The sequence below is a fragment of the Sebastes fasciatus genome, chromosome 9 (assembly GCF_043250625.1).
Source record: "Sebastes fasciatus isolate fSebFas1 chromosome 9, fSebFas1.pri, whole genome shotgun sequence".
Classification (NCBI taxonomy): Eukaryota; Metazoa; Chordata; class Actinopteri; order Perciformes; family Sebastidae; genus Sebastes; species Sebastes fasciatus.
Genome location: NC_133803.1, coordinates 24,303,940 through 24,329,566, shown reverse-complemented (window position 1 = coordinate 24,329,566; position 25,627 = coordinate 24,303,940). Strand labels below are relative to the sequence as shown.

Below are 25,627 nucleotides of genomic sequence, written 5' to 3'. Positions count from 1 at the left end.
ACTGTATAAAATGACCTGTGGTGACCTCTAGGATAATCACAGCCTCATGAAACTTTACAACCACAAACTATAGACCTAGAACATTCAGAGGATGGATGACTTTCCTAGGTAGATTGACAATAAGAGGGTGTCTGAGCAGTTTACACAACAGAAGTGCTCACCATTCAATCGCCGAAAAATGCAATTCTTGTAGAAATCTGAAAATGTCAAAAGTTTTTGATAACAAATCACAGCATGGCTTTATCTATGGTGTTCCTCAAGGTCTTTGTGTCCTAATGTGGTATTTTGTAGGGATTGTTGACCAGTTTTATCAATTCTCGGGTGGTAAAAAATGGTTAAATTTTACACCAAATCTGTGTAACAAATTATATCAACCCAACAAATTGCTGCAACAACTTATGTGACATAATAGAGCATGGGGATGACCATCATATACTTCTATCATAATGTTCCAAACACTTATACACTCTCACAATTTATTTTAATTATTTTTTATTTATGATTTATGACTAGAACAACTTGACACACAGTGCTGAGCTGCATCTCAAATTAATCTTCAGGTTCCCAGCTTTCAGATGATGTACACCACTTCTATGTGACATCTACTGCTGACCTGCTATCTCCCCCTAAAGACCCCCTGTAATCCTATATAAAAAAGACAAAAATGGGTCCATGAAAAAGAGCGGGGGGGAGTGTAAAAGGTTAATTTAAAATCACAGCCAATAACTTAATTTCCACTGGACACTCGGGCAGACACTTTTGTAATCTCGTACCTTTTTTTTTCCTTTTTTGGTGGTTTACAGTTTATTTTTGTCACAGATCCTGGGTGTGAGTCAGAAGCTTTAGGGTGGCATAAAGCACTGCAGCCTGTCTGACTAAGAGGATCTAAAACACATACGCAGATGTGTGTGTGTGTGTGTGTGTGTGTGTGTGTGTTTCAGAGAGTGAGAGCAGAAATGTATGCTTGTAAGGGGCATTTATGCCACCTTTACTCCTATTATTCCATATGGAGATAAAGACAGAGAATGTACCGTGTGGTTTTGCACCGTGGCATCTGTCTGCTTGTCTAAGGTTCATCTGCTGTTATTAAAGCAGAGGGAGCCTGACTGGCGTTTTATTTCAGCACAGCAATCATCTTCCGTTTTTCTCGTAGAGCATCAGTCACTTTATCATGTCCGTGGCATTAATGTGCTATTATTGTAATGGCTCTCCATCCATTTTAATATAAAGGAAATGGGAAATGTCTGAAATGTCACATTTTCTAAAAAATATTGTTTCATTCATAGAATAACACAGTTAACTGATATTTCTGCAGACAGATATGTTTGGTTTTATTTATGTTTTCATGTCTGACTAAAGCGCAAACATTTATGAAACCGTGTGAACGCACAGCAGCAGCAGCAGCACTTGCAGTTTGCATCCATCTGTGACACCTGGGACAGAGACAGGGTGCGTCCTTCTGCAGTCAGACGGTGATGACAGCATCTGGGGCTCCAAACAGCAGCATCACTTACTGTCGTCTAGCACTGCAGTATTGACTGAAGAAGAAAATGAAAACTGCAATACAGACAGGAGCAATTTCAAAATTGCAGACGATTGAGATTTTTGATTCAAGTGAAATGGAAACGGTTTCCAAACACCACAGGACATTATTAGAGAAACTCAATGCAAAAAAACAATACACAACCACATACATAAACATAGCAGTCTCCTGGTGTCTGATCGCCTGCCTGACGGTGTGTCTTCACTTGGGGTGTAAGAAAATATTTATACACAAAACTATCGCTATATTATGTTTTGTGATACTGCATCGATTTTTAATTAATCTATTCAAACAATTAACAAAAGAAAGATAGAGTGAAGATCCTGGCATCATATGAAATTAGAAAACCTAAGGAATTCACGGCAATATATCCTCTTCCTTAGAGTATTACAATATATCACAATATATTGAATCTAGGGCTGTCAATCGATTACAATATTTAATTGTGATTAATCGTATGATAATCTATTATCTGTTCAAAATGTACCTTAAAGGGAGATTTGTCAAGTATTTAATACTCATAACAACATGGGAGTGGGTAAATATGCTGCTTTATGCAAATGTATGTATATATTTATTATTATAAATCAATCAACAGCACACAACAATGACAAATATTGCCCAGAAACCCTCACAGGTACTGCATTTAGCATAAAAAATATGCTCAAATCACAACATGGCAAACTGCAGCCCAACAGGCAACAACAGCTGTCAGTGTGTCAGTGTGATGACTTGACTATGACTTGACCCAAACTGCATGTGGTTATCATAAAGTGAGCATGTCTGTAAAGGGGAGACTCGTGGGTACCCGTAGAACCCATTTTCATTCACATATTTTGAGGTCAGAGGTCAAGGGACCTCTTTGAAAATGGCCATGCCAGTTTTTCCTCGCTAAAATGTAATGTCAGTTTGTAGCGTTATTTAGCCTCCTTCACGATAAGCTAGTATGGCATGATTGGTACCAATGGATTCCTTAGGTTTTTTAGTTTCATCTTCACTCTAGCTTTAAAATTGAGCCCGCTGCAACCTAAAAATCGCAAGTTGCTGTAATGCGTTAAAGAAATTAGTGGCGTTAAAACAAATTTGCGTTAACATGTTATTGCATTAACTTTGACAGCCCTAATCACTATATATTGATTCGTTACCCCTGTATCATGATACCTATCGTATCGCCAGACTCTTGCAAATGCACAGCCCCAGTCTTCACCTGGAAAAGGTTTTCACATGCAACAGTATCACGATTTCTATGTGAGTGCTCCAGCTAGCTCTATCCAGATTTCTCAAAACCGGGGTAAGTGTTTACATGGGTAAAGCATAACTGGAATACTCCCAAATTACAATACTTGTGCGCATGTAAACACACTCATTCATCACAAAGTGCTTTTCAGAGCAAAAACACATTAATTCCAGTCCAAACTAGAGAGAGGAAAAAGCCCATATTTAAGATATGAAGCCAGAGCGTTTGTGGTGTCTGTCACACACAGAGGGTTTTTTTTCTATCAGCGGCGCTCACATTAACAAAATCCAACACCTCCTCGTCCTCCACACCTCCCTCTAGGCACTCCCCCAGCACTAAAACACATCTCTGTTTAGTAACACTTTAGTTATGTAGTATCACTCCAGCTGACTGACAGTATCCGAGCAGTGAAGCGCCGGGACTGCGTGTTAAATGGGCAGAATGCGAGGGAGGCTGTTCAAGGATAGGCACAGTAGATTGTGCACGCTTGAATTTGTCACTTTCTCACTTCAGCTCACTAACACACACACACACATGCATAAATATATGCATACAGTGTGTGCTGTTGGTTCTTTCTCTGCCAGCAAGATAAGCCAAGAAGAGATTATGGGTGCAATGCTGATGTGTGATGTAAGAGCCTAGTAAAGAACATAATGTTGGGTATCATGTCTTTGAACCCAATTGGCGCGATATAACTCAGTCAATATGTTGCACATACTGATGGAATCAGAGGAACTTTGTCTCTCCAGTAGTCATCGATGTTCAACAAGGATAAACATCCTTATATCCACTGATGTTAACAGGATGTTTCTCATGACTTCTGATCACCTCACAATTATCAAACTTCGTGACTTTTTCTTCAGTAATGCAGTTGATTGAGGTCTGTATGGTTACAGATGCTATTAGCAGCTGACACAGCATGACTTTCCATGGTCCATATTTACCAACATTTAAATACATACTACTTAGGGTAAAAAAAAAAAAAGAACAGGCTTAGCCCCCAGCCAACTGACTGACTCCCTGGCAACATTACACTTTCTGTTTACAGCCAAAGCATGATGGGTGTCTTGGTGTAATCTTAAATTACAATTTAAAAGGAGGAATATGAAAGGAATGAAAAATATTTTATCCATACATTTTGTGACTGTTCAAAAAAACTGTAATTAAAGGGAGGAAAAACACTTAAGAGTTAAATTTGTTTTAACGCCACTATTTTCTTTACCACATTAACACAACTGATCTTCTGGAGGTTGTACCAGCGCTTTAAAGCTGAGAGTGAAGATACTGGCATCATATGAAACTAGAAAACCTCAGGAATCCATTGGTACCAACCATGTCATACAAGCTCTACGTGAAGGAGGTTAAATAACGCTACAAACTTGCGCTAAATTTTGGCGAGGAAAAACTGTTATGACCAAGATATGTGAATGAAAATGGGTTCTATGGGTATCCACAAGTCTCCCCTTTACAGACATGCCACTTTATGATAATCACATGCAGTTTGTGGCAAGTCATAGTCAAGTCAGCACACTGACACACTGACAGCTGTTGTTGCCTGTTGAGCTGCAGTTTGCCATGTTATGATTTGAGCATATTTTTTTTATGCTAAAGGCAGTACCTGTGAGGGTTTCTGGACAATATTTGTCATTGTTTTGTGTTGTTAATTGATTTCCAATTCTAACTATAAACATATATTCATACAAAGTAAGCATATTTGCCCACTCCCATGTTGATAAGAGTATTACATTCCTGACAAATCTCCCTTTAAGGTACATTTTGAACAGATAAAAAATGTGCGATTAATCATGATTAGTCATGGACAATCATGTGATTAATCGCTTGTCGATTGACAGCCCTACTATAAACATATGTGCTGCCTGATTATGTTTAGGGAAAAACAGTGGACATAAAAAAGAAAAAAAAAGGCAGTAAATCATGTGGAGCTGGGGGCGATAGTTCAGTTATATTATTTATCAGCTTCTAATCATAATGACAATATAACCATGTTCATTTATCTTTTTCCATCCAAATGAATGATTTAAAAGCAACTAAATAAGATGCTTAAAGCTTTTCTAATCAATATTTTTATATTAGCAATGGGTCAGCTGACTGTGTGTAATTTAACTCTGCAGTTCCCCTCAGCTTTCCAAAGCTGCTACAAGCATCTTTTAGCTCATGGTTTAGGTTTTACAGCCTTCAACTTTACTGTTGTGGTTCAGTCTCACGGCTCTCATCAGCATTATTTCCCGCTGCAGCAGGCAGCTGTTTTCTGTGGAAAAAGCTCTGATAAACCCGATGTACACAACCCGCTCAGCACCAAACGTCAGACAGACAACGTTAGCGGCTTGATAGTGAACATAGCGGAACAATTAGCAGCTAAGGGGCCAGATATTTCCCTCAGGAGCTGGTGGAGACCAAAACAGAGCTAAAAATGTTGTTATTACGTTCATCAAATAGGCGGAAACATGACTCCAAATGAATAATAATTCCACACACGTTATAAGGTCATAATATGACATTGTTGTGTTTACAGCTTGTTGCTTTCCCCAAGTGGCCAAAAAATCAGTTTATATTATGCGAATTGTCATATTGTTATACATATATTAGTATCAGGGATATTGTGTTATTGATGTCACCCACATAGCCCGGCCCTGTTACTGCCAGGTTGCTCCCTTTTCTCCATCATAATTAGCATGAAACCACTTCCATTTTCTCCATTTAACAGCGCTGCCACGGCTCTGGTTTATGAGACTTATCAGCATGTTTGAAACGTGTCATCCACCAATGAAGCGGCTTGGCTGAGACTACCCATTGTATAATGTGTCATATTATACTGTCCACAGCTTTATTGTAACGTACAGTTGGCTCAGCAGTGGGTGCAGGTTGAGGGAGCAGATGCAGAGAGAGGACAGTTTTATCCCCCCCCACCTCCACCCCCCTATACCTTCTGGGAGATGGGGATGTGGAGGGTTGCCAGGTTAATGTACTTGACCCAATGAAAGCCCAGAGCAGAGCCTATGAAAACCCCCTTCCAGGGAGGCCAGGAGCCGGCCTGATTTATGGCCTCTTTGCAGGATGGAGTTCAGTACTTGGACCGCGGCAGAAGCATCGACAACAGCAGCTTTAACTCTCCCTCCCCTTACACAGAGCAGTGGAGCCCGGCCCCAGACACGCCTCATAGCTCACTGCTGAGCCACTGCTTCATCTACAGTTGGCTCACGTGCAGCCGGGGCTCCGCTCCTCCATTTTGGGGAGTGGAGATTTCCAGCACAAGGTTATATAATTTCAAATGGTGACAGTGACTGTACAGATGAAAAGGAGGGAGCTGACTCTGGGAAGTAATTAAAAGAATGGATGGTCTGTTAATTTACGCACTAAGACAAATATGTTAGTATTGTCTGACCTATTTAGCCTATTTTCTAACAGCTGGATGGGAAATGGTAATGTGGGTTAAGTGCCTTGCCCAAGACTGTGTAACCCCCCTCCAGGCTATTGCTATATTTCACAAAGTGGATATGAGTGCATAGTTTTTACATTGTGAAAACTTCAATTGGCCCAGCCAACTGGAAGCAATCTCTTTTTATTTCATCGTCAAACCAGCAGAGTGATTCCATGTACAGTATGTGTGTTAGTGGGTGAAGGAGCTGTGTAGGAAGGTTGTACAATGAATAACAATAACAATTACTATGAATCTGCTCTGTGAATAGCCCTCTGCCAGAGGTCCATCACTTTAAAATACAGATTATACAGTTTGTTGGAAGCGTTACCATTTTGTCTACTTAGATTTTAAATTTAAGTATTTTGCGTTCGCTTGGTACATGCAGGGTTTGACCTTCTGAAAAGATGTAAACCTTAAAACTGATTCTTAGCACTTTCTTTTCATTGTCAGGAAAAACATTCCCGTAAACACTATTCCTCTGCAGTTCAATCAAAATGAACTTAAAAGCAATGCGTCTCTGTCACTGAATGGCATTGAATGTTTGTGTTGTTTTAGCGTTTTCATAAAGGAACTCTTAGGAGGAAACCATTTGTTTTTCGTACAGTAGCCACCAAAAGTGAAAGACAGCAATATGGTTTGGTGCACTTCTTAAATTCAGATAGTATAAATGCAAAAACAATAGTTAAAGTTTATATTTTGTTGACTCTTGTATTCATGCAGTCTGGATTTTTTTAGACTCTGGCCAAAATGTTATTTTTTATTTGAATTAAATTAAGTTTACGATCGATGCCAAATTTAAAAATCCTTATTAAAGTCAGCCTAAAAATATTATTTTGCATGAGTTCATATTCTAGCATCTCAAGGTGGACATGTAGGCAAACCTCCCAGCATGCACTGGGGCAACAAACTCATGCTCATACGTCTAATATTATGTGTGTTTCTGGTGTTTTACAGTATGTTCTACAATGTTTCCACTGTTCCATGATGCCATTGTTGTATTACAGTTAGTTATAAAGAGTGAATGCTATTTGACCTTGAGTGATGTTGTGTGCATGTTTGATGACATGGTACCCAATTTAACTTTATGAGTTGATAGCAAACATTCTGTCAGACATAAAAACCTCATGTTGCCCTTAAAGCTAGGGTTGGTGCATGATCTGGAGAAACTAGCAAAAAAATAAAAAATTATCCAACCAAAAAACCAAGGCCAGTTTTGCCAATTCATTTCCAATGAAATAAGCTAGCAGCACTAGCAGTAAAAGTGCCTAAATCTAGCGAGACAGTTGCCAAGTTGTGGCTGTAGATCAGTGGGTAGAGTGGTCAACCTTTTACCCAAAAGGTTGGCGGTTCGATCCCTGGTTCCTATTGTCTGCATGTTGAAGTGTCCTTGAGCGAGAAATTACACCCCAAATTGCTCCCCGCGTGCTTTACAGCAGCCCACTGCTCCTTAGGATGGGTTAAATGCAAAGGTCAATTTTCATCTACATATGACAAATACAATAAAGTTAACGTTTTTATAGTTTATTTTCAGGCCTCCCTCCAAAGCCACTCCCCCCAAATTATCATAATGAACGTAAACAACAAACATGGCTATTGTTAGTACCCACAGCTGTCATGCTAGCAGCTCCGGTGACACGCAATGAGTGCACTGGGAGAGTGCGCGCAGACAGGTAGATAGACAGGTATGTAGCCGTCCAATCATTTCATTCGGGTCGAATAAAATGATTGGACAGGTTTATTACAGTCCTGCGACAGCCACATATACCCGATTTTGTTTCTCTTTTTTTGCCAGAGCATTTGATTTATTGATTGCTGTCGGGATGTAAGGAGAATTTCAATAAATATAACAAAAAGAATGTTTGAAGAAAATTACCAACCCTAGCTTTAATAAACAACGTAGAGCTTTCTAAGCATTTTGAGGTGAAAATACTATTTTGATTTGCTAACAACCATAAAAAGGAAATAAGTTATTACAGTTTTAAAAGCTGCTCCCATAAATGTTGACCCAACTTGAAAGTATTCAATATGAATCATTACTTTTAAAAGTTGAGCCAAGGTTGAAAATGTTTTCAGTATACGTTTTTTGTATTGTATTATTCAATGCATGTATTGGCGGTGGAGTATGTAATGACTTCTTTGCACTACTCAGACTCTATGAGCAGCATCCCTCAGGCTCTCCCATGGTTGTTAATCTATATGGCAGTAGCAAGGTAAAAGAAAGACCTTGTAAAAGCCTGGCTTAAATCATACTTGAAGTGACTGATGGGCACTATACCTTCAAAGCTGAATCTCAATGAGATGATAAAACACAAAACACTGTGGGGTATGGTATTTACCTGCTAATTCTTTTGATTCTTGGTCTCTTTTGGCAGCGCAATCCGCATCAGTCGGAAGGGATGGCATATGCTTCTCAACTTCTGTTTCCACACGGCTCTGACCTTTGCTGTGTTTGCCGGCGGCATCAATCGAATCAAATACCCCATCATCTGTCAAGCAGTAAGTGCATTCCCTTTTCATTCATCCCACTCTCAAAGCTTTTCAGAAAATTTATTGTGAATGTCTATTCAGGTGTTTTCAACCAGAGTCCCGAGTGCAGTATGTGGACGTATAGTAGGTCAGCTTTATGTGTCTTTCATGCTTCAGCTGCATGTATGGTCTTGACACTCTTATAGTAAAGTGTTGACACAATGAGCCCTGATGATTCAGGCTCTCCAGTCATGAATGCTCTCGCTCTCTTTTGTCTGTGTCCACTCTTGTTTGCCTGGGGTTACTGGTGATAGCGTTATAGCCCAAATGTTATATCATTTTTGTGGACATTTTAGAAAGTGGCAGTATATAAAACATTTTTCTGGTCTTTAGAATTACATAAAAATGTGTTTTTCCATGGAGGTTTAACCTTGCAGTTACCACATCACTGTTCATTAAATGACAGCATCACAGGTATTGTGACATTTTTTTGTTCAGGCACACATTGGGATTAAACAGAAACAAAAGGCTTTCAGTAGTTTTTGTCTGTATGGTCAACAAAGGGACAGCGGTGTTCCCACAGCCGCCAACGACTGGCATGGCCAAGCTTGCAGATGATAGTTTCAGTGCTCAGTGTCAACAATTCTGGACGATCGCCTTTTTATTATTGCCTCTGCGCCGGCATTATGTTTTTGGGTTGTCTGTTCCATTCTCATGAACGCGATATCTCAGGAACGCCTGGAGAGAGTTCCTTCAAATTTGGTACAAACATCCACTTGGACTCAAGGATGAACTGATTAGAATTTGATGGTCAAAGTACAAGGTCACTGTGACCTCGCAAAACACACGTTTTTGGCCATGACTCAATAATACTCAATTGAATGTAATGAATGTTATGAATGAAGCTTCAAAGCTTCGAACTACTCAGTGCAGCCCTACTTCCTCATATATTTTTTTTAAATTACCATCAACTGAGCATGTTGTCTTGTTCGTGTCAGAAGCATCGTCTGTTTTTGTTTTTGTATCTGTCAAATATCTTTCCATTCTGTAAACGTACAGACTGTCTGTCTGTCTGAATGAACACCATTGCTATAGCTGATTTGTTTACAAAAAGATTCTGACGTCAAAACATTTTGGTCGCCTAAAAATGTCTTACTCAGCGTTCGGTTGTACTTAGCTCCACCCTCTGGTGTTAATACCAAAACGCCAAACTTGAGGCTTCAAAACAACAGTCCACAAACCAATGGGTGACGTCACAATGACTACATCCTCTTCTCAGTCTATGGGTAAACAATATACTTGCTAAACATCAGTATGTTAGCAGTGACACTGTTAGTGTCCGCTCACATTAGCATCAGCTCACATTGGCATTTAGCTCAAAGCACCGCTGTGCCTAAGTACAGCCTCTTAGAATCGATAGCGTGGCTGTTACCTCTTCGTCTTGTTTACGAGAAACTTGTCTGCTTGTTCATTCTGTTGTCTTTCATTTGGTTGCAGATTAGTTTTACTTTCATTTCCATCAAGCTTCATCTCTATGCTTCCATAAAGCCCCTTTATGGGTGTAGCTTGTAAAGGAGTCTCCCCTGCATGTTTTCAGCTGCTTCGTACATAATAAGTTTGCAAAATATAAATAGACAAAGGGGAAAATGGTTGTCTGAAGTCTTTCCGGATCATCACACATACATACATCTACTCCTGCCTGAGATGATGGATATAGGAGAGCCAGCCACATCTTGTGATGCAGCAGTGTGCCCCTGCAGTTGGACTTTCTGACCCTTTGCAATTCAGTGTGTGGTCACATGGTAGGCGCCTCCATGTCTGCAGCCCATAGTTATGAATGAGTGAGCAAGGCTTGTGGAGGGACATGGAGATTTGGGATGTCAGGATAGATTTGGCAAGAAAGAGAAATGCTTTCTTGCCTGCTGGCACCTCGCTATTTTTAGGTTGTTATACATCAAGAATGCAAGTGGAGCAAGGGGGAAGACCTTATGAAATTATAATGTATATAGTAAATACAGAATGTATATTACATTGTAAAGGAACTGGAAAAAAGAGGTTGTTGTTATATTGACTATGGTGGTAACTGGAGTGTATTGTTGATGGAAATAGTGAAGCCATTTTTGACGTGACAGATAAGAGATCGTACGTATGTTTGAGGTAGATGAAATCTGTGTAGAGATAAGGTGTCAAAAAGAAAATAGTAATATGATTGTTACTTTTTCACATGGTTGTAAAGCCATATGGTCCTGGTGGATTTCCTTTCCAGTTGATTGATAGCTGGACCTGTTCAGGTTATGAGCATGAAACATCAGCTGGAGCAGAGCATCCTCCACTGTCAGCGCACCTCAGCAGGGGTGCAGTTACTGTATGTAGCCGCAAACAGATTGATGTACACTTCTTTTCCACTTTTAACTCACAGTTTCAACTGCCTTCACTCGTTCCCTGTTCTCTATCAATGGGCCTTGTTCGCTCCCTTTATTGTGAGATGTAGAGGGTTTGGGATTCAGCTGCTTCTCCTGCTGTCACAAGCACTCCTTATCCCACAGTGTAAAGACTCCACCTCTACATGCTGAATTGCAGAGCGTCATATTTCATGCCTGAGCTGCTTACAACATGAGACTCAGTGACAGGGAAGTCTGTTAGAAGTCACCGCTCGTGTCACGGCCGTCAAGTGTTCCTCCACAGCTGTGCGAAAGTGACACAAAACGGCTGGTATTTGTCATAAAATACAGCTTCCCTCACTCACCTGCCCCCATTATTACAGTAATAACTTTCCCATATATAGTAACAATGACTCTTCACTCTGCTGACAGTCATGTTGAGGATGTAGTTCATACTCTAAATACTCTAATAAATTGCAGCTAGAGCCTGACCAATGCAACCAAACGGTCGGTATTAATCTTTCACAGATATATTGGCTTTGGCTTACATGTCGGCCGATAATTAACAAGAAGTTGCAGCACAGAAATGCCAAAGAAAAAGCAGTTACATGTTAACCATAGTATACTTGTGCACCAGAGAATACTAAAATGGTTATTTTACAACTGCAACATGTCCTACTTAGTACAAATCTTGGCTACAACTTTTTAATAACCTAATCGATGGGAACCTCATCAAAGTTAGAGTGTCCTTAGCTTCTATAGTGTGATGATTCCACTGTGAAATTGAATATGTGGGCATGGTATAGTTAAAATCCAAATTGGGAAGGGCTTTGTGAATACAGAGCGATACAGTGCTGTAGGGAGATATGGAGGGAAAGAGTCTTTAGAGGCCCCCAACTACACCTCCCTCACCCACGTTTGATCAATATACAGAGGACAAGGAAGCTATAGTCATAATAAATTAGTAGTAATAAATTAAACCTCAACCACATACTTTGGAACATCTGGTAACATCAAGCACACACCTCTGACCAATGATATTGCTCTTCTACTATGACCCACAAACTAACAAATGATTGGCTGGATTAGTTATTCCAGCCCGTTCTCATTCCCAGGGTGTAAAATACCAACGTTTTGTCACCCTTTAGCGTATGAGACGCACCAGGCTTTCAAATAACTACAATGTAAACCCAACCGTGTCAATATTAAACACACACAGAAAGTGCTGTGGTGACGTAGTTTAAAGAGTGAAAATACACACACAGGGCGGGAGGGAGGGAGGCGAGGTGGATGGGTCCAACAAACACAGGACTTTCAGCCAAGAGACCACCATTCTTGTCCCGTGTGAAACCAACTATGTGAAATTTGTCCTTGTGTTCACAACGTTAAGTTTCGCATTACAAACGTAGTCATTTAAAGCCCAGCCATGATGTTTTTTCCTAAACCTAACCAAGTCCTTTTGTTTGAATTCACAATGTTAACCACGTGTTTACTGCGACCGCAGTGAAGCGTCACACAGTAGTTTGACACGCTGGGCTACCGAGTGGGTTAGAAAGTGATGCCAAGGGAGGGGTCCTGACAATGCGTCAGTATGTGACGGGAAGTTGGGAATGAGAACGGGTTGGTTATTCGCCCCCAATCACACACATTTGATTTATATACATTTATGTTTTTGCCCCCAAGTGCAGGATGAGTCATCATAAATATCTTGGTGTTTTACAGGAGGGAGGGATTTTTATATAAAAATTAGTTTTTGACATTATACAGTATGTGTCACTTTCCAAGAGATAATTGAACAATTAACACTGGGACACAGATTAATGTTGTCAGTGTTTCTTATTACACTGCGTCTTTAATCCTCCAATCATTTTTGGAAGCAGTCGAGACACAACTTTGACATATCATCGCTTTTTAAGTTGATATCACAAACTTGTTAGCAAACAATCCAGCAGTTACGGAGCCACTATCATTCATCTGACGTTTTGTTATGTCCGTCTGATGAATGTAACCCCAATATTCACTCTCTTTCATCTCTGTCTTTGGTCTCCACCAATGAGGAAAATATCTGCCTCTTTAGCTGCTAAATGAACAATCACTTTGGCAGGTGTATTGACATTGTTTACTCGCTCTTTCTTAGAAATTGAAAAACACATTTTATTAGATTTCAATAAGCCATCATAGACATGCAGTTATAAATGTCAGTAAGTCCTTGTTAAATTATTCTTCCACTTCAATCAAAGATCCAGTTAAAAGGACCATCCAAAAGTTGTTAATTTGAAATGCTTTCTACTATGATATGTATAAAGCATAAATTAATCATTATTTATTAACTATAAATACATCCATTCGTTACAAACCCTTCGTAAAGTATGCCTCATTGGAAAATAAGTGTTAGTGAAGTCTACTCGTGTGGCTCACCTGCATCCAGCAGTGTGAGTGCAGGTGTTGTTGACAGAGCCGTCTAACACAGTTGGCCCTGCTGTTGCTCTTTAACTTATTGAGCATTCCTTCATTTATCTAATTTTATCCCGGGGCCTTTGAACGTTTCTCGCTGCTCCTCCTTTACCCAATCACTGCTAACAGGACAACTCTCCACAGATTTGGGCAGGAGCCCAGATTGTCTGCTGCTCCGCTGGGATGGAGGCTGGCCCCACCAGACACAATTTGGGATAATTACAGGACTGCTTGAGGAGATGTGTGATCGCACGACGCACACGGACACATTCAAATGCACTCACACACGCAGTGCTGCTGCAGTTCTCCCCCCCCCACAAATCCCCCCAATCATCCCACCCCTTCCCTCCTCCCAGGGGGACACATAAGCACGCTCTCCCTCCGACAGAGGGAACTTCAAGGAGCTCTGAAACTAGCTTTGGCAGCTCTCGCAGCACTTCAAGCATGCTCTCCCCCACCCAGCCCTCCGCCCCTCGCCCTCCTCCCTTACCATCTCCACCTGCATCCTATACTCATCCTCCCGCTCTCTATCTGTATGCCACTCTTCAGTCTCGCACCGAAACTCCCCGCCCACCGTGGCACTGCCGCTATGCAGCATCCGATGTCTTTACGGCCTCAAAGTCATCTCTGATCTCTATTTCTATCTTTTCTTTCAACACGGCTTGTTTTGTCATTGATTTGAGCAACGCCCCAGCTGTCACACTACACACTTCTGTTTGCTTGTATTAAGCAGCAGAACAACATACAGCATTATCCTTGTTGTCCCCCTCGCATTACCTCATCTCACCTTAACAAATTTGGATTAGACATCTCAGTTGATTGTTCAGTGAGTGTGACCAGCGTTAAATAACCTATTAATTTAGAAAAAAGAGCTTGGCTAAGGATGTGACCTAGATCTGAGGTTACATCCAACCGTCAGCTTAAAGATGCTTTACAGAGGATTTCCTCATTAGTGTGCCACTGTGAAATTAGTTGTGACGGCAAACGCTGGCCAAAAAAAAGGCTCTCGACATTATAGTATCTGCAGTGATTTGCTTTGTACTGCCATTGGACCCAATTTGAGTGTTCCTGAGCTCATTTCCCCACATGTGAAATGCTTCCGGTAGACTGGTTACTTATGCATCCAAAACAGTAGGGAGCCGATATAATGAATATGCCCATATATAGCTTAGGGGGGACTTTTTGAATTTAGCTCTGTTAGCATATGCTAAAATTGTTAAAACAATTCATGTGACAGTGTTATCTTTACAGAAAATGCTATAAAGGTGCCATTCTAAATAAACACTAGAAATACTGAGGTATAAAGCTTTGCAGGAAATGATGTCAGTGAGGTCAGCACACATCAATAACTGAATGTTCGAGTGCGTTACTCACTTTTTATATAATAGCATGTTTCATCCTCCAGGCAGTTAGACTGTTTACTGTTTTACCCACAGCTGTATTGTTGTGTTTTGTACTATAACTGTCTGGTACTACTGTTTTTGTTTCCCAAAGCCCCAAGATGACGTCCTCAAATATCTTGTTTTGTCCACAACTCAAAGATATTCAGTTTACTGTCATAGAGGAGTAAAAAAAACAGAACATATTCACATTTAAGAAGCTGGAATCAGAATTTAGACTTTTTTTTCTTAAAAAAATGACTCAAACCGATTATCAAAATAGTTGGTGATTAATTTAATAGTTGACAACTAATCGATTAATTGTTGCAGCTCTGGTTGGTAGTGATTTTCTAATGGTGTACACTCTCTTACTGTTTAGTGTTACCAGGTGCTGATGTGCTCTCTTTATACAGTTTTACACTATTGGTAGACTTTTTTATTTATTGTGATGTCTGGTGAAGTGTCACACCATATCTTTTCTTCTGATTAAGTTGTCACACACCATCTCATATTTCATGTTTTACTCTGTCGTGCATCTGGATTTATAAACGTTGGATCCCACCTGACAGTATGTTGGAAATGGAATTGATTGACAATGTAAAACAGAGTTAATTGAGACACATTGTAATGAGACTTCTTAATAGCTCATTGTAAATTCACATTTTCTCTTCCCACTGAAACACCTTAGTCTTAGTTATTTCAGTTAACAAATATACAAATTACCAAATGATCACTGAACCAACACCTCTCTAAAACAGTTTAAACAAAACATTTTTACCATCACAAAGGTAGGATGTACAGTGAGCTTGCAGTTGTAGTTTGGTGTGTTAGTAGCACTCAGAGCAGAAAGGTGCACAACTCCTCATTCATTTCACATTTCACATTAAATCACATTCTCTCTGACTTGACTTGTATCAAACATGACGTCTTTGTCGTGTCTTCATCTTGTTACATCTGCTGCTATTTTACACAAATGACCTTGAAGGGGTGGTGTGGGGGGGGGCACTTACCCAAAAGCACTGCAAAGCTAACAGGCAGACAAGTTGGCTGTATGTTGTGATATAAGACTGTATGTGTGTGGGATTTAAGGCTGTAAACACTGTGTGTTGATACTGCAGAGTGACACATTAGAGTGTGCTAAATGTAGCTTGTTGTGACCTCACATGTACGCAAAATACATATTTTCTTTTCGGCTGTCACAATTTCACGAGTCTAAATTAAACCACTTTTCTATCACTTTCTATGAAGACCACATCTATACTGCATTATGAGGGCAATCATAGTGAATTATAATGCATTTAAAATGCTTCATGACTACACTCATAAACACATATAATGCTTTCTGATACACTATATCAACAGTCATAAAACATAATAGATGTGACTTATAATGATTTATAAGTTCAAGTGTTGATGCTAGAGGTTGACTGACATTATGACTATACTCACCTATACACACCTCAACAATCAACTAATAAAGACTCATAGTATACAATAATAGTCCACGTATAAGTTAAGTACAGTGAAGTACATATTGATGAATCTATAATAATGCATACTTTATCATAATGTTTCATTGTTGATGGCAAATTAAGTGTAATGCATTTTCATGCATTTAAAGGGGACATACAGTATCATACAAATTTTCTGGTTCATACTCATATTTTGGCTTTCTCCTAGAACATGTTTACATGCTTTAGGCCCCATCTACACGATGACGTCCTCTCCTCATTTCGCGCATGTGTTGCTTAGTGTAATGAGCATGCAACAGAAACAATAACAAAGATGGCGAACTACCGGCTTTTTTACGTTTTGTTAGCACTGCTCGGACTAATTACTACTTTACATTTGACAAGTGTTCCCATCATAGGAGGCCAAAGCAGAGAACACATTAAACATGTCGAGGCCGAATGGTGATTGAATGTGCTTTTGAGTGATTGATGGCGAGGTTTGGAGCACTCAGAAGGGCGATGGACATAAACCTGAAAGGCCTCCCTTTTGTCATTTATGCATGTAAAGAGAAACTGTTATCGAACTGACTGTAATGAAACCGAAGGAAAGGGTGTGAGAAGGGTGGTAACAACATTCCTTGACCCTTAACTTATGATCTCACTTGTGGTGACATGTACATATTACGGCGAGCGTTTGGAGTCGTTTTTGCGTTCGAGCGTGGACAGATTTTTTTTGTTAAATGGAGGGGAAAATATCCGTTTTAAAAAACATCTGTATACGTGTAGACAGGGCCTTAATGTTCAAAAAAACACATTCTTTTTCTCATACTGTCTGCCTGAATTTACCTGTATTCACACTTTGTCTGAAATGCTCCGGTTTAGCGCCCGTCTCTTTAAGTCCAGTCTGCTCTGATTGGTCGGCGTTTTCCGGTCTTCCGCATCTTCGCTGTCGCCGTCTTCACATGTCACTATACAGCCAGGGACTCATTGTGTGTGTCAACTCGTTTAGCAGCACTGCTACCGGTAACTATGTAGTTGTGACATCACAACTTTACAGAAGTCCTGACAGCTGGTTTAAAAGGCACAGTTTCTGAATACGGGCTGTGTGCATTTCTCCGTGGATTTTGATACTTTCGCAGTATTTATATAGCACTTATACCTGCTTTATAATCAAAAAAGACATTGAAAACTTACTTTCTACAATGTGGTGCATCAGAAGTGATTATTATGCAAGACTAGTCAAAAGCGTCCACAAAACACTTTAATTATAATTCATTATAAGTCACATCCGTAATGTTTTATGACTGTTGATGTAGTGCATCAGAAAGCATTATGTTTGTTTATGAGTGTAGTCATGAAGCATTATGAAAGCATTATAATTCAATATGAATGCCCCCATAATGCACAATTGATGTGGGTTTTTTTTTATGGGTGAGCAGTTTGATTAATTTATGCATCATTGACACCCATCCTAAGTGATGAAAGAGGAAGTTTGAGGTGACAGAAGCTGCAGCTTTTTAATGGGGACACATTGATCAGGTTCTCCGGGGCCGTTTCCAGCTCCTGTTTGGTTAACTGTGTGATCATTGTGCTGCTCACTGATCCAATCACTGACTGAAATTATGTATTTACTCAGATTGTCTAGTAACAAAGGGACATCAGATGAAAGCACACAGAAACTATGAATAGTAAAATATCAAAATGGGAGTTTAGCGGATTGTTATAATCAACCTGTCCATGTGTTGATTGATTACAGGTCCAAACATACATGATTCATATTTTTTAATCTTTATATTTAAAGGGGACATATCATGCTCATTTTCAGGTTTATACCTGTATTTGGGATTTCTACTAGAACATGTTTACATGCCTTAATGTTAAAAAAAAACACATTATTTTTCTCGTACTGTCTGTATTCAAAATCTAAGACGATATCTAATCTCATATCACGATATTGATATATTTCCCAGCCCTACATAACTAAGGTTAGGAGAAACCAATATTGACTGTTGGTAAGAGACAGGAGGTGAACAGTGTCAAAGAGAGTCAGATGCCTGTCTGACCTCCGATCTAATACCCCTTTCGCATCAATGACCAGGGTTGGACCAGGGTTATCTGACCCAGGTTCAGTCCTCCTTTTATCAATTCAAACCAAGCCAGTCAACTCGGGTTGAACCGTGGTCAGGACAATTCAGATACGACCTGGGTGCTTCAAAGAGAGAACAGGTCATTATTACGCCTACAAGAAGATTTGTGTCAAGAAAATGTAAACATATTGTTTTAAGCACATAAACAAATGACCAATATGGTATTTTTTTTTTGATAACACCAATGTCTGACTGGCATGGGTCACTCGTCTGAGATGGCAGGCTGCTGTTCTTATTGGATTACCCATTTGCTGTCCTGGTGGATAACTTTCTGGTCAAAACCAAACATTTACCGGCAAGTCTTCTCAATTCTGGTGAATTGAGAAGACTTGCCGGTAAATGTTTCTCCCGAATAGTCAAGACCTGACCCGCTTCTGTCACAGTAACTGCATTGTTGCAAGTTGTCTCGGAAGAATCGTAGGATCACGTGATCACACGAAAATCCATCTTGTCAGGCTTCAAGTAATGCATTTTTGTCCAGACCACCAGTGTCTGGATCAATCAGCGTCCTGTGAGGAGCTATCGGCGTATTGGTTTAGGTGTGTGTAACGCAATATGCAGAGGGCGACTCTTCGTTCAAATGAATGATGGTGACTCATAAAGAGTTTAGCGTAGATGTTGCAATAACATCAGTTATATCAGAACTGAAGAGTATTTCTTCACTGAAAGAAGAGCAAAGAACGGCACTGAAGGCTTTTTTTCGATGAAGATGTTTTCACTCTTCTCCCGACTGGCTTCGGCAAGAGTTTGATTGACAGATGGTTCATCCAATCACCTGCCAAGTATATTTTGAAACCTTTTCTAAACCGTTTCCAATGACGACATCTCAGATGGTTCTGTGTAACAAACCTTCTGTCGCGTCAGGTTACATCTTGATTGAAGATGTGCATCTATAGTCTGAAAATTGGTTTAATTGCATATTAGTAGTGTATATGCTCAACAACTAATGTGAAATTGTGTGATCTGTGTTAGATATTTTGAAAAAAATGCCAATGCAATTTGGCTTCCTGCATTAGAGGTTAGTTCTTCTTCTTTCTTTTTTAAAATCAGGAAGCTGAAACTTAATCAGCCAATTCTGATAAATGTGTGCACCCTTACCTTTACCATCTCTGATAATTTGAACGCCTGCTCTCCCCTTGTTTCCATATCACAAACACACTTCCTTCCTGTCTGCTCTTGGCTCTAATGAAGCTCTGAAGCGTGCGGTCTCCGCAGCAGTGATTGACTTACCGCCCGCTCTTTGCTCTCCATAACCAGCTCAAGGACACTTCCAATTAGCATCTGGACTCTGGTACACTAGCGTCGGTCCCTAGGCCTACCAGGCTGGAGAGAAGCCATTTGATTGGGTGTCTCAGGTTGTCAGTGCCTCCTGAACAGACTGACTGGGTGGAGAAAAGGCTCAGCGCATTATCATTTTCACCCTCCATTCTCCTTTCTCTCTCTCTCTCTCTCTCTCTCTTTTTGTAACTCTCTGCTCTTTCTATGAGCCGGCAAAGCCTTTAAACAAAGTTAGATCAGTTCCCCCATTCAAACACAACTCATGAATATTAAAACGAGGAAGAGCAGAGATATGTATACAGTGCATTTTGGAACACAATCACGCGCTGATAGTTGTCAACGTGACTATCATTTATATTCAGATTTGTTATTCGCAGTGCACACCTCGTGTCCTCTAACTCAACTGATAAGGAGCTGCTCAGTATCCACCAGTATAACCTCACCATAATGCTCTTATCCCAAACAACCTTGATGATTCAATAGCACTTTTTGAACCTGTCTTTCCATTCTTGTATTATTGTCTTTTAGTGAAGGATAAGACAAAGCTGTCAGGGTTTTGAAGGAAAACGTCTATGGAGACACCCTTGGAGTGACATTGATGATGTTTCTGAGAGAGGAGTGGCAGCTCTTCCTGAACATCTTTTCTTTGAGTTACAGGAATATAATCAAGTCTGACATTCTTCAGAGAGACATGCTGTACAGTATATAGAAGCAAAAGTTCAGAAAAGTCAAATAAATAACTTAATATGCCCTCTTTCACCTTATATCAGGTTGGGGTCGTGCTGCACTACTCGTCTCTGTCGACCATGCTGTGGCTCGGGGTGACGGCCAGGAACATTTATAAACAAGTGACCAAGAAGCCTCCGCAGAGCCAAGATGGTGACCCACCTCCGCCCCCGAAACAGCCCTTGCTGAGGTAAGCACAAATTTCCTCGCAACCCTCCTCAACCCTGACTGCCTCGAGACGGAAAAGTAAACAAACAGCTGTGTGCATATGTGTTTTTGTGTGTGTGTGACTGGTGTGTTTGATCTTTCATGTACTGTTATTGCTGCTTGCTGTGTATGTATTCAGAGGCCACGGACTGGTTCACTGCGCAATTATTTGCTTTCTTTTTTCTTTTATTTTGTCAGTACATTACTTGACTGAAACTGTGAGATGTAAGTAGAAGTCTTATAGGCTATTCCTCCCGCTTGTATTTATGATTTCATGTTGTGGTTAAAGACGTATTCAGATCTTTTAGCACCAATACAACAATGTAAATATACTCAATTACAAGTAAAGATTCTACATACAGAATTCTGCTGAAAATGGCTCCTGCGACTAAATATGTTGTTACATATATCACATCATTACATTTTTGATGCATCAATTTGTAAGTAGCATTTAACTGTTGTAGGGAGTTGGGCCCCCTCTAAAGATACATCCGGGGGGTTACAGAATGATTAATGGGGGAGAAAAGAAGAAAAAATAAAATTCTGTTACACAAATTTGTGTTAATATTCCCTAAAATATATGTTTACCTCCTTAGTTTGTCAAACAAAGCTTTGAAGTTTAAAGGGGAAATCAATCTCTACACAAGTAAAATATTTGCAAATTTGATCACGTTTTCCCAGTTTAAAATTTTACAATGATATGAATTTGACTTTTCATCCAATATTTTCAAAGCCTTCTTATTGAGTGTTTTTACCTGGGCTGTCAATCGATTCAAATATTTTGCGATTAATTGCATGATTATCAATAGTTAATCGTGATTAATCGCAAATTGTACCTTAAAGAGAGATTTGTCAAGTATTTAATACTCTTATCAACATGGGAGTGGACAAATATGCTTACTTTATATGAATACATGTATATATTTAGAATTGGAAATCAATTACCAACACAAAACAATGACAAATATTGTCCAGAAACCCTCGCAGGTACTACATTTAGCATAAAAAATATGCTCAAATCATAACATGGCAAATTCAAGCCCAACAGGTAACAACAGCTGTCAGTGTGTCAGTGTGCTGACTTGACTATGACTTGCCCCAAACTGCATGTGATTATCATAAAGTGGGCATGTCTGTAAAGGGGAGACTCGTGGGTACCCATAGAACCCATTTTCATTCACATATCTTGAGGTCAGAAGTCGAGGGACCCTTTTGAAATTGGCAATGCCAGTTTTTCCATGCCAAAGTTAAGCGCAAGTTTGGAGCATTATTTAACCTCTTTTGTGTCAGGCTAGTATGATGGTCCATTGGTATATGGTTGGTACCAATGGATTCCCTAGGTTTTGTAGTTTCTTATGATGCCAGTATCTTAACTCTAGCTTGACTGAGCCCACTACAACCTCTGAAAGATTGATTGCGTTAATGTGTTAGTTATGCCTAAATATTTAAACTCATGCACTACTGATATTCTCCCTGCTACTATAACATATGGGTCTGGATCTATATTTGCGCACTTTTGAAAAAAGCATACAGTTTTGCCAACATTGAGGCATAAACAAGAGTTTGTTAACCAGTTTGAGATATTGACCATTGAAGCTGATAGTTCTTCTGTAGCTTGCTTCTTGTTTTTAGCATGTAGATATATGACCGTATCATCAGCATACAGTTGACAGGTCTCAGTAGGTGGACAAACTTCATTAATATGACCTCGTCAGGTCAATTTTATCACAAATTTGCCTACTAGAGTAAATGTACTTGTTTGCTTTCCACCACAGATTTATTGCCATAAAAATATGGATCAGCTTTTCTAATTGCAAATCTCAAATTGAATGTGGTTTAAGATGTGTTTTCTCTCATCTACTTGTGCAGAGGTGTGTGTATCAACTACGTATTATGCTAGTTTCTATATTTTTTTCAGGTCTTTGCTGGCTCATGTTTCCTTGAGACAGCGACAATAGCTTCACACAGATGAGTTATTGCATCGTTTATCTGCACAGACATCCACGTTTGCATTCTTTCAAGCCTCTGGCTTTGTTCAGTCTGTGGTGACAGAGCTGTCAGGTCTTCCTATTTATACCGTTCTGGCTCTCCTTGTGGATTTCTCCCACATTTGCTCATGTTAAGAAATTGCATTTTTAATCTGAATCACTGTCAGACACGAGGAAATAAGTTTAGGTTTTTGAACGGTAATGATTCACTTAATGTGAAAATTAGTCTGAGAAATGCCAGAGATTAGAGGAGCCAAGTGAATTCCTTTTAATCAGTCAAATTTATGATCTGAGGCCTATTTAGCTCAGACTCACCTGTAACAGGTGATATTCAAGCTGCTATCTGCTGCTTAGCAACAATAACTCTGACAGAGAGAGTTGTAGAAGACTGACGAGCATCTGTCAGGGTTTCTATATAACATTTTGATCAGTCAGTTAATTTAATATGAATTAGTATTAATGTCTTTAAGTATTTCATGTCTTTCCCCGCTAAGCTTATCTGGTCATTAAATGTTTTTGTGACTCTCGTGAAATTCAAAAACAGTTTAACTGATTTAAATAAAGCAACAGTTGGGTCAGACTATAGAGCTGTTTTACTCTCATTACCATAAGATTTGCATTCACCATTATCTGTTGGTTTTTATGCTCCTGCACAGTGAGTCCTAGAAAAATAGAAGATATGATTAAAAAAAAACGAATCCACATATTTGTGTTTAGGAGGAAAATTAATATCCTAATTAGATACAAATTGGTGTGCTACAGATCTTAAGTAAATGTATTTTCATAGTAACCAGTAAACTACCAGATAGGCTGACTGCACATTACAGTACACACCTCTCACTATTGAGTCAACACCTTGAGGCCATGAGAGGACATAAAAACTAGTTAGCAAGCGAACAGAGAAGTCAACATAGTAAGCTAAAGGTAATAGATAAAAATCTGAAATATTTAGACAAATGTAAGGGTAAACAGTTGAAATAAATTCCCGAAAATTAATGGATAAACAGGTGAAATAGTTTGCTGAAATTAATGCGGAAACAGTTGTTGTTGAGTGTTGACACCGTTTGCTAAAGTGTGGCTCAGAGCAAAGAACTTATATTCACTGGTTGGGAACCAGTGCGCTAGCCTGACAGTGATATATGTTTTTTCGTAGTTTTAAAACATTTTGAAACCTTAGATTCTGCAGTTTTCCCATAGGTATAGATAGGCCTACACATTCTGCCAGGCATTTGTTCAAGGAAAATGTGCGGAATAGCTGAACTGGGTGTTCAGTAAATGTTTTTGCTCAGTTATTCTATTTGAGGCTTCCTACTACCCTGTAAGGCAAAAAGAATGGAGGGCAGATGAATGTCAGGAGGAGGAGGAGGAGGAGGAAGGACGAAGAAGTGAACGATTTTAAACAACCTGTTACTATGGCATCACCCCCATGTTATAACTAATTACCTCAATCACCCAGGAGGCTGCTGAGCCAGGAGCCTTATCACAAATCTAAATGCATTTAGCCTTTTGACCCGTTAAATTCCTATTCGCTCAGACGCACACATCAGATTGAATTCCTGCTTTTTTGTGATTTCTTTTTTTCACTCATTCTCCACTCTGTTCCCTTTCTGCTTACTCACGACATTTGTCATGTTTAAGAGGATCAGCTTTTGGACACATGCGGTGCTCTTCCCTCAGCGGTGAGAAGATGCTGTGTGAGCTCTTCTGCACATCGCGACTGTGCTGCAGAGCTGAACTCCAGAAGCTCCAACGAGAAATCCTTTTAAGGGAAGATTTGAGAACAGAAATACGGAGGCAAACAGAGGGTGCGCCGTAACAAATGCCTGTTTGTCATTTAATCTTATTCCGTTTTAGAGTGTCATTTCTCTAAAGCTGTTGGAAAGTATCGAGCGCCGTTTCAGTTGAATTTTCTTCAACTTTGTGAGATATTTTGAAGACGACAAAGCGAATGACCCCACACAAGAAAATGATTTAAACATGCGGAGTTGCACTGGATATGAACCCTAGTGGAATAACTTACTATTTGCTTTCTATTTGGTGTTTTAGAGGATTATTGGGACACATGTAGCACTTACATGGGCATGAAACTAATCTATAAATGAGCAGTATCATATGTCTGGCATTATTAGAACTGCTCAATAATGTATTCCTAGAGTCACTGAGGATAAGGACCCCACCAGATAAGGACCCCCCTCAACCCTATAAGCAGCACTTTCCTTGCAAAGCAAACCCTCAGACACCTGCGTGATTGGGGGGTTTAATATGGAATGTTCTCGAGGCTCTCCCATCATGCACCGCTTGTGAATGAGATAATTTGTCTGGGGGCAGGCGAGGGGATCGTGTGGCGCGGCAGTCGAGTTGATCCACAGTGATTGACTGTAATGCTCCCCGTCAGACAGGCTCATGCAATGAGACTTAGCAGCTGGAGACAAATCAATTTCTCCTCCGAGCATCCTCCCCCCTTCCTCCCAGCAACCGACCCATTCCTCCTCGTCTACCTCTCCGCCCGTCCCTCCTCTCCTGACAGCATCTGATGGCATATCCAGCCGACCATCGCACTGACCTTTGTCAGAAATCTGCTGCACCGTGTTGGACCACACACCTTAAACGCCTCTGTTCATGCTATTAACTGACAGTCATCTGGTGTGATGAGTGCAGATCATTTCCTCTAAAGCAACACTTCACTTCACAAGAAACAAATGTTCCCGTCTGGTATAGGATCTCTAACATTTGTTGAATGTCACCAGCAGCTTTTTCTCCCCAGCTGTTAATATTATTAAGAATCCCAAACAGGCAAATTCACTTCTTAAAAGGCACTGAATAAAATAATATTACATAGATCTGCTTTTCTCAGGTTGGGGATGTTTTGAAAAAGCTATTCTTAGCTTGTGTGAAAGGGGAATGGCTAGTATCAGTGACTGGTGATGCATG

The 25,627-nt window shown here is 39.9% G+C and overlaps 2 protein-coding genes across 6 annotated transcripts in view; both read left to right on the top strand.

Annotated features, from left to right (window-relative positions):
* Positions 1-25,627, top strand: part of LOC141774305 (gamma-aminobutyric acid receptor subunit pi) — a 297,207-nt gene that overhangs the window by 252,340 nt on the left and 19,240 nt on the right. The gene's annotated exons all lie outside the window — the stretch shown is intronic.
* adgra1b (adhesion G protein-coupled receptor A1b) overlaps positions 1-25,627 on the top strand; it is a 189,522-nt gene that overhangs the window by 152,400 nt on the left and 11,495 nt on the right. For all 4 annotated transcript variants that reach the window (XM_074646867.1, XM_074646866.1, XM_074646868.1 and 1 more), the window contains 2 exons: positions 8,592-8,715; positions 20,546-20,691. In XM_074646867.1, coding sequence (XP_074502968.1) covers positions 8,592-8,715; positions 20,546-20,691 — 270 coding nt within the window. The remainder of the gene's footprint in view (positions 1-8,591; positions 8,716-20,545; positions 20,692-25,627) is intronic.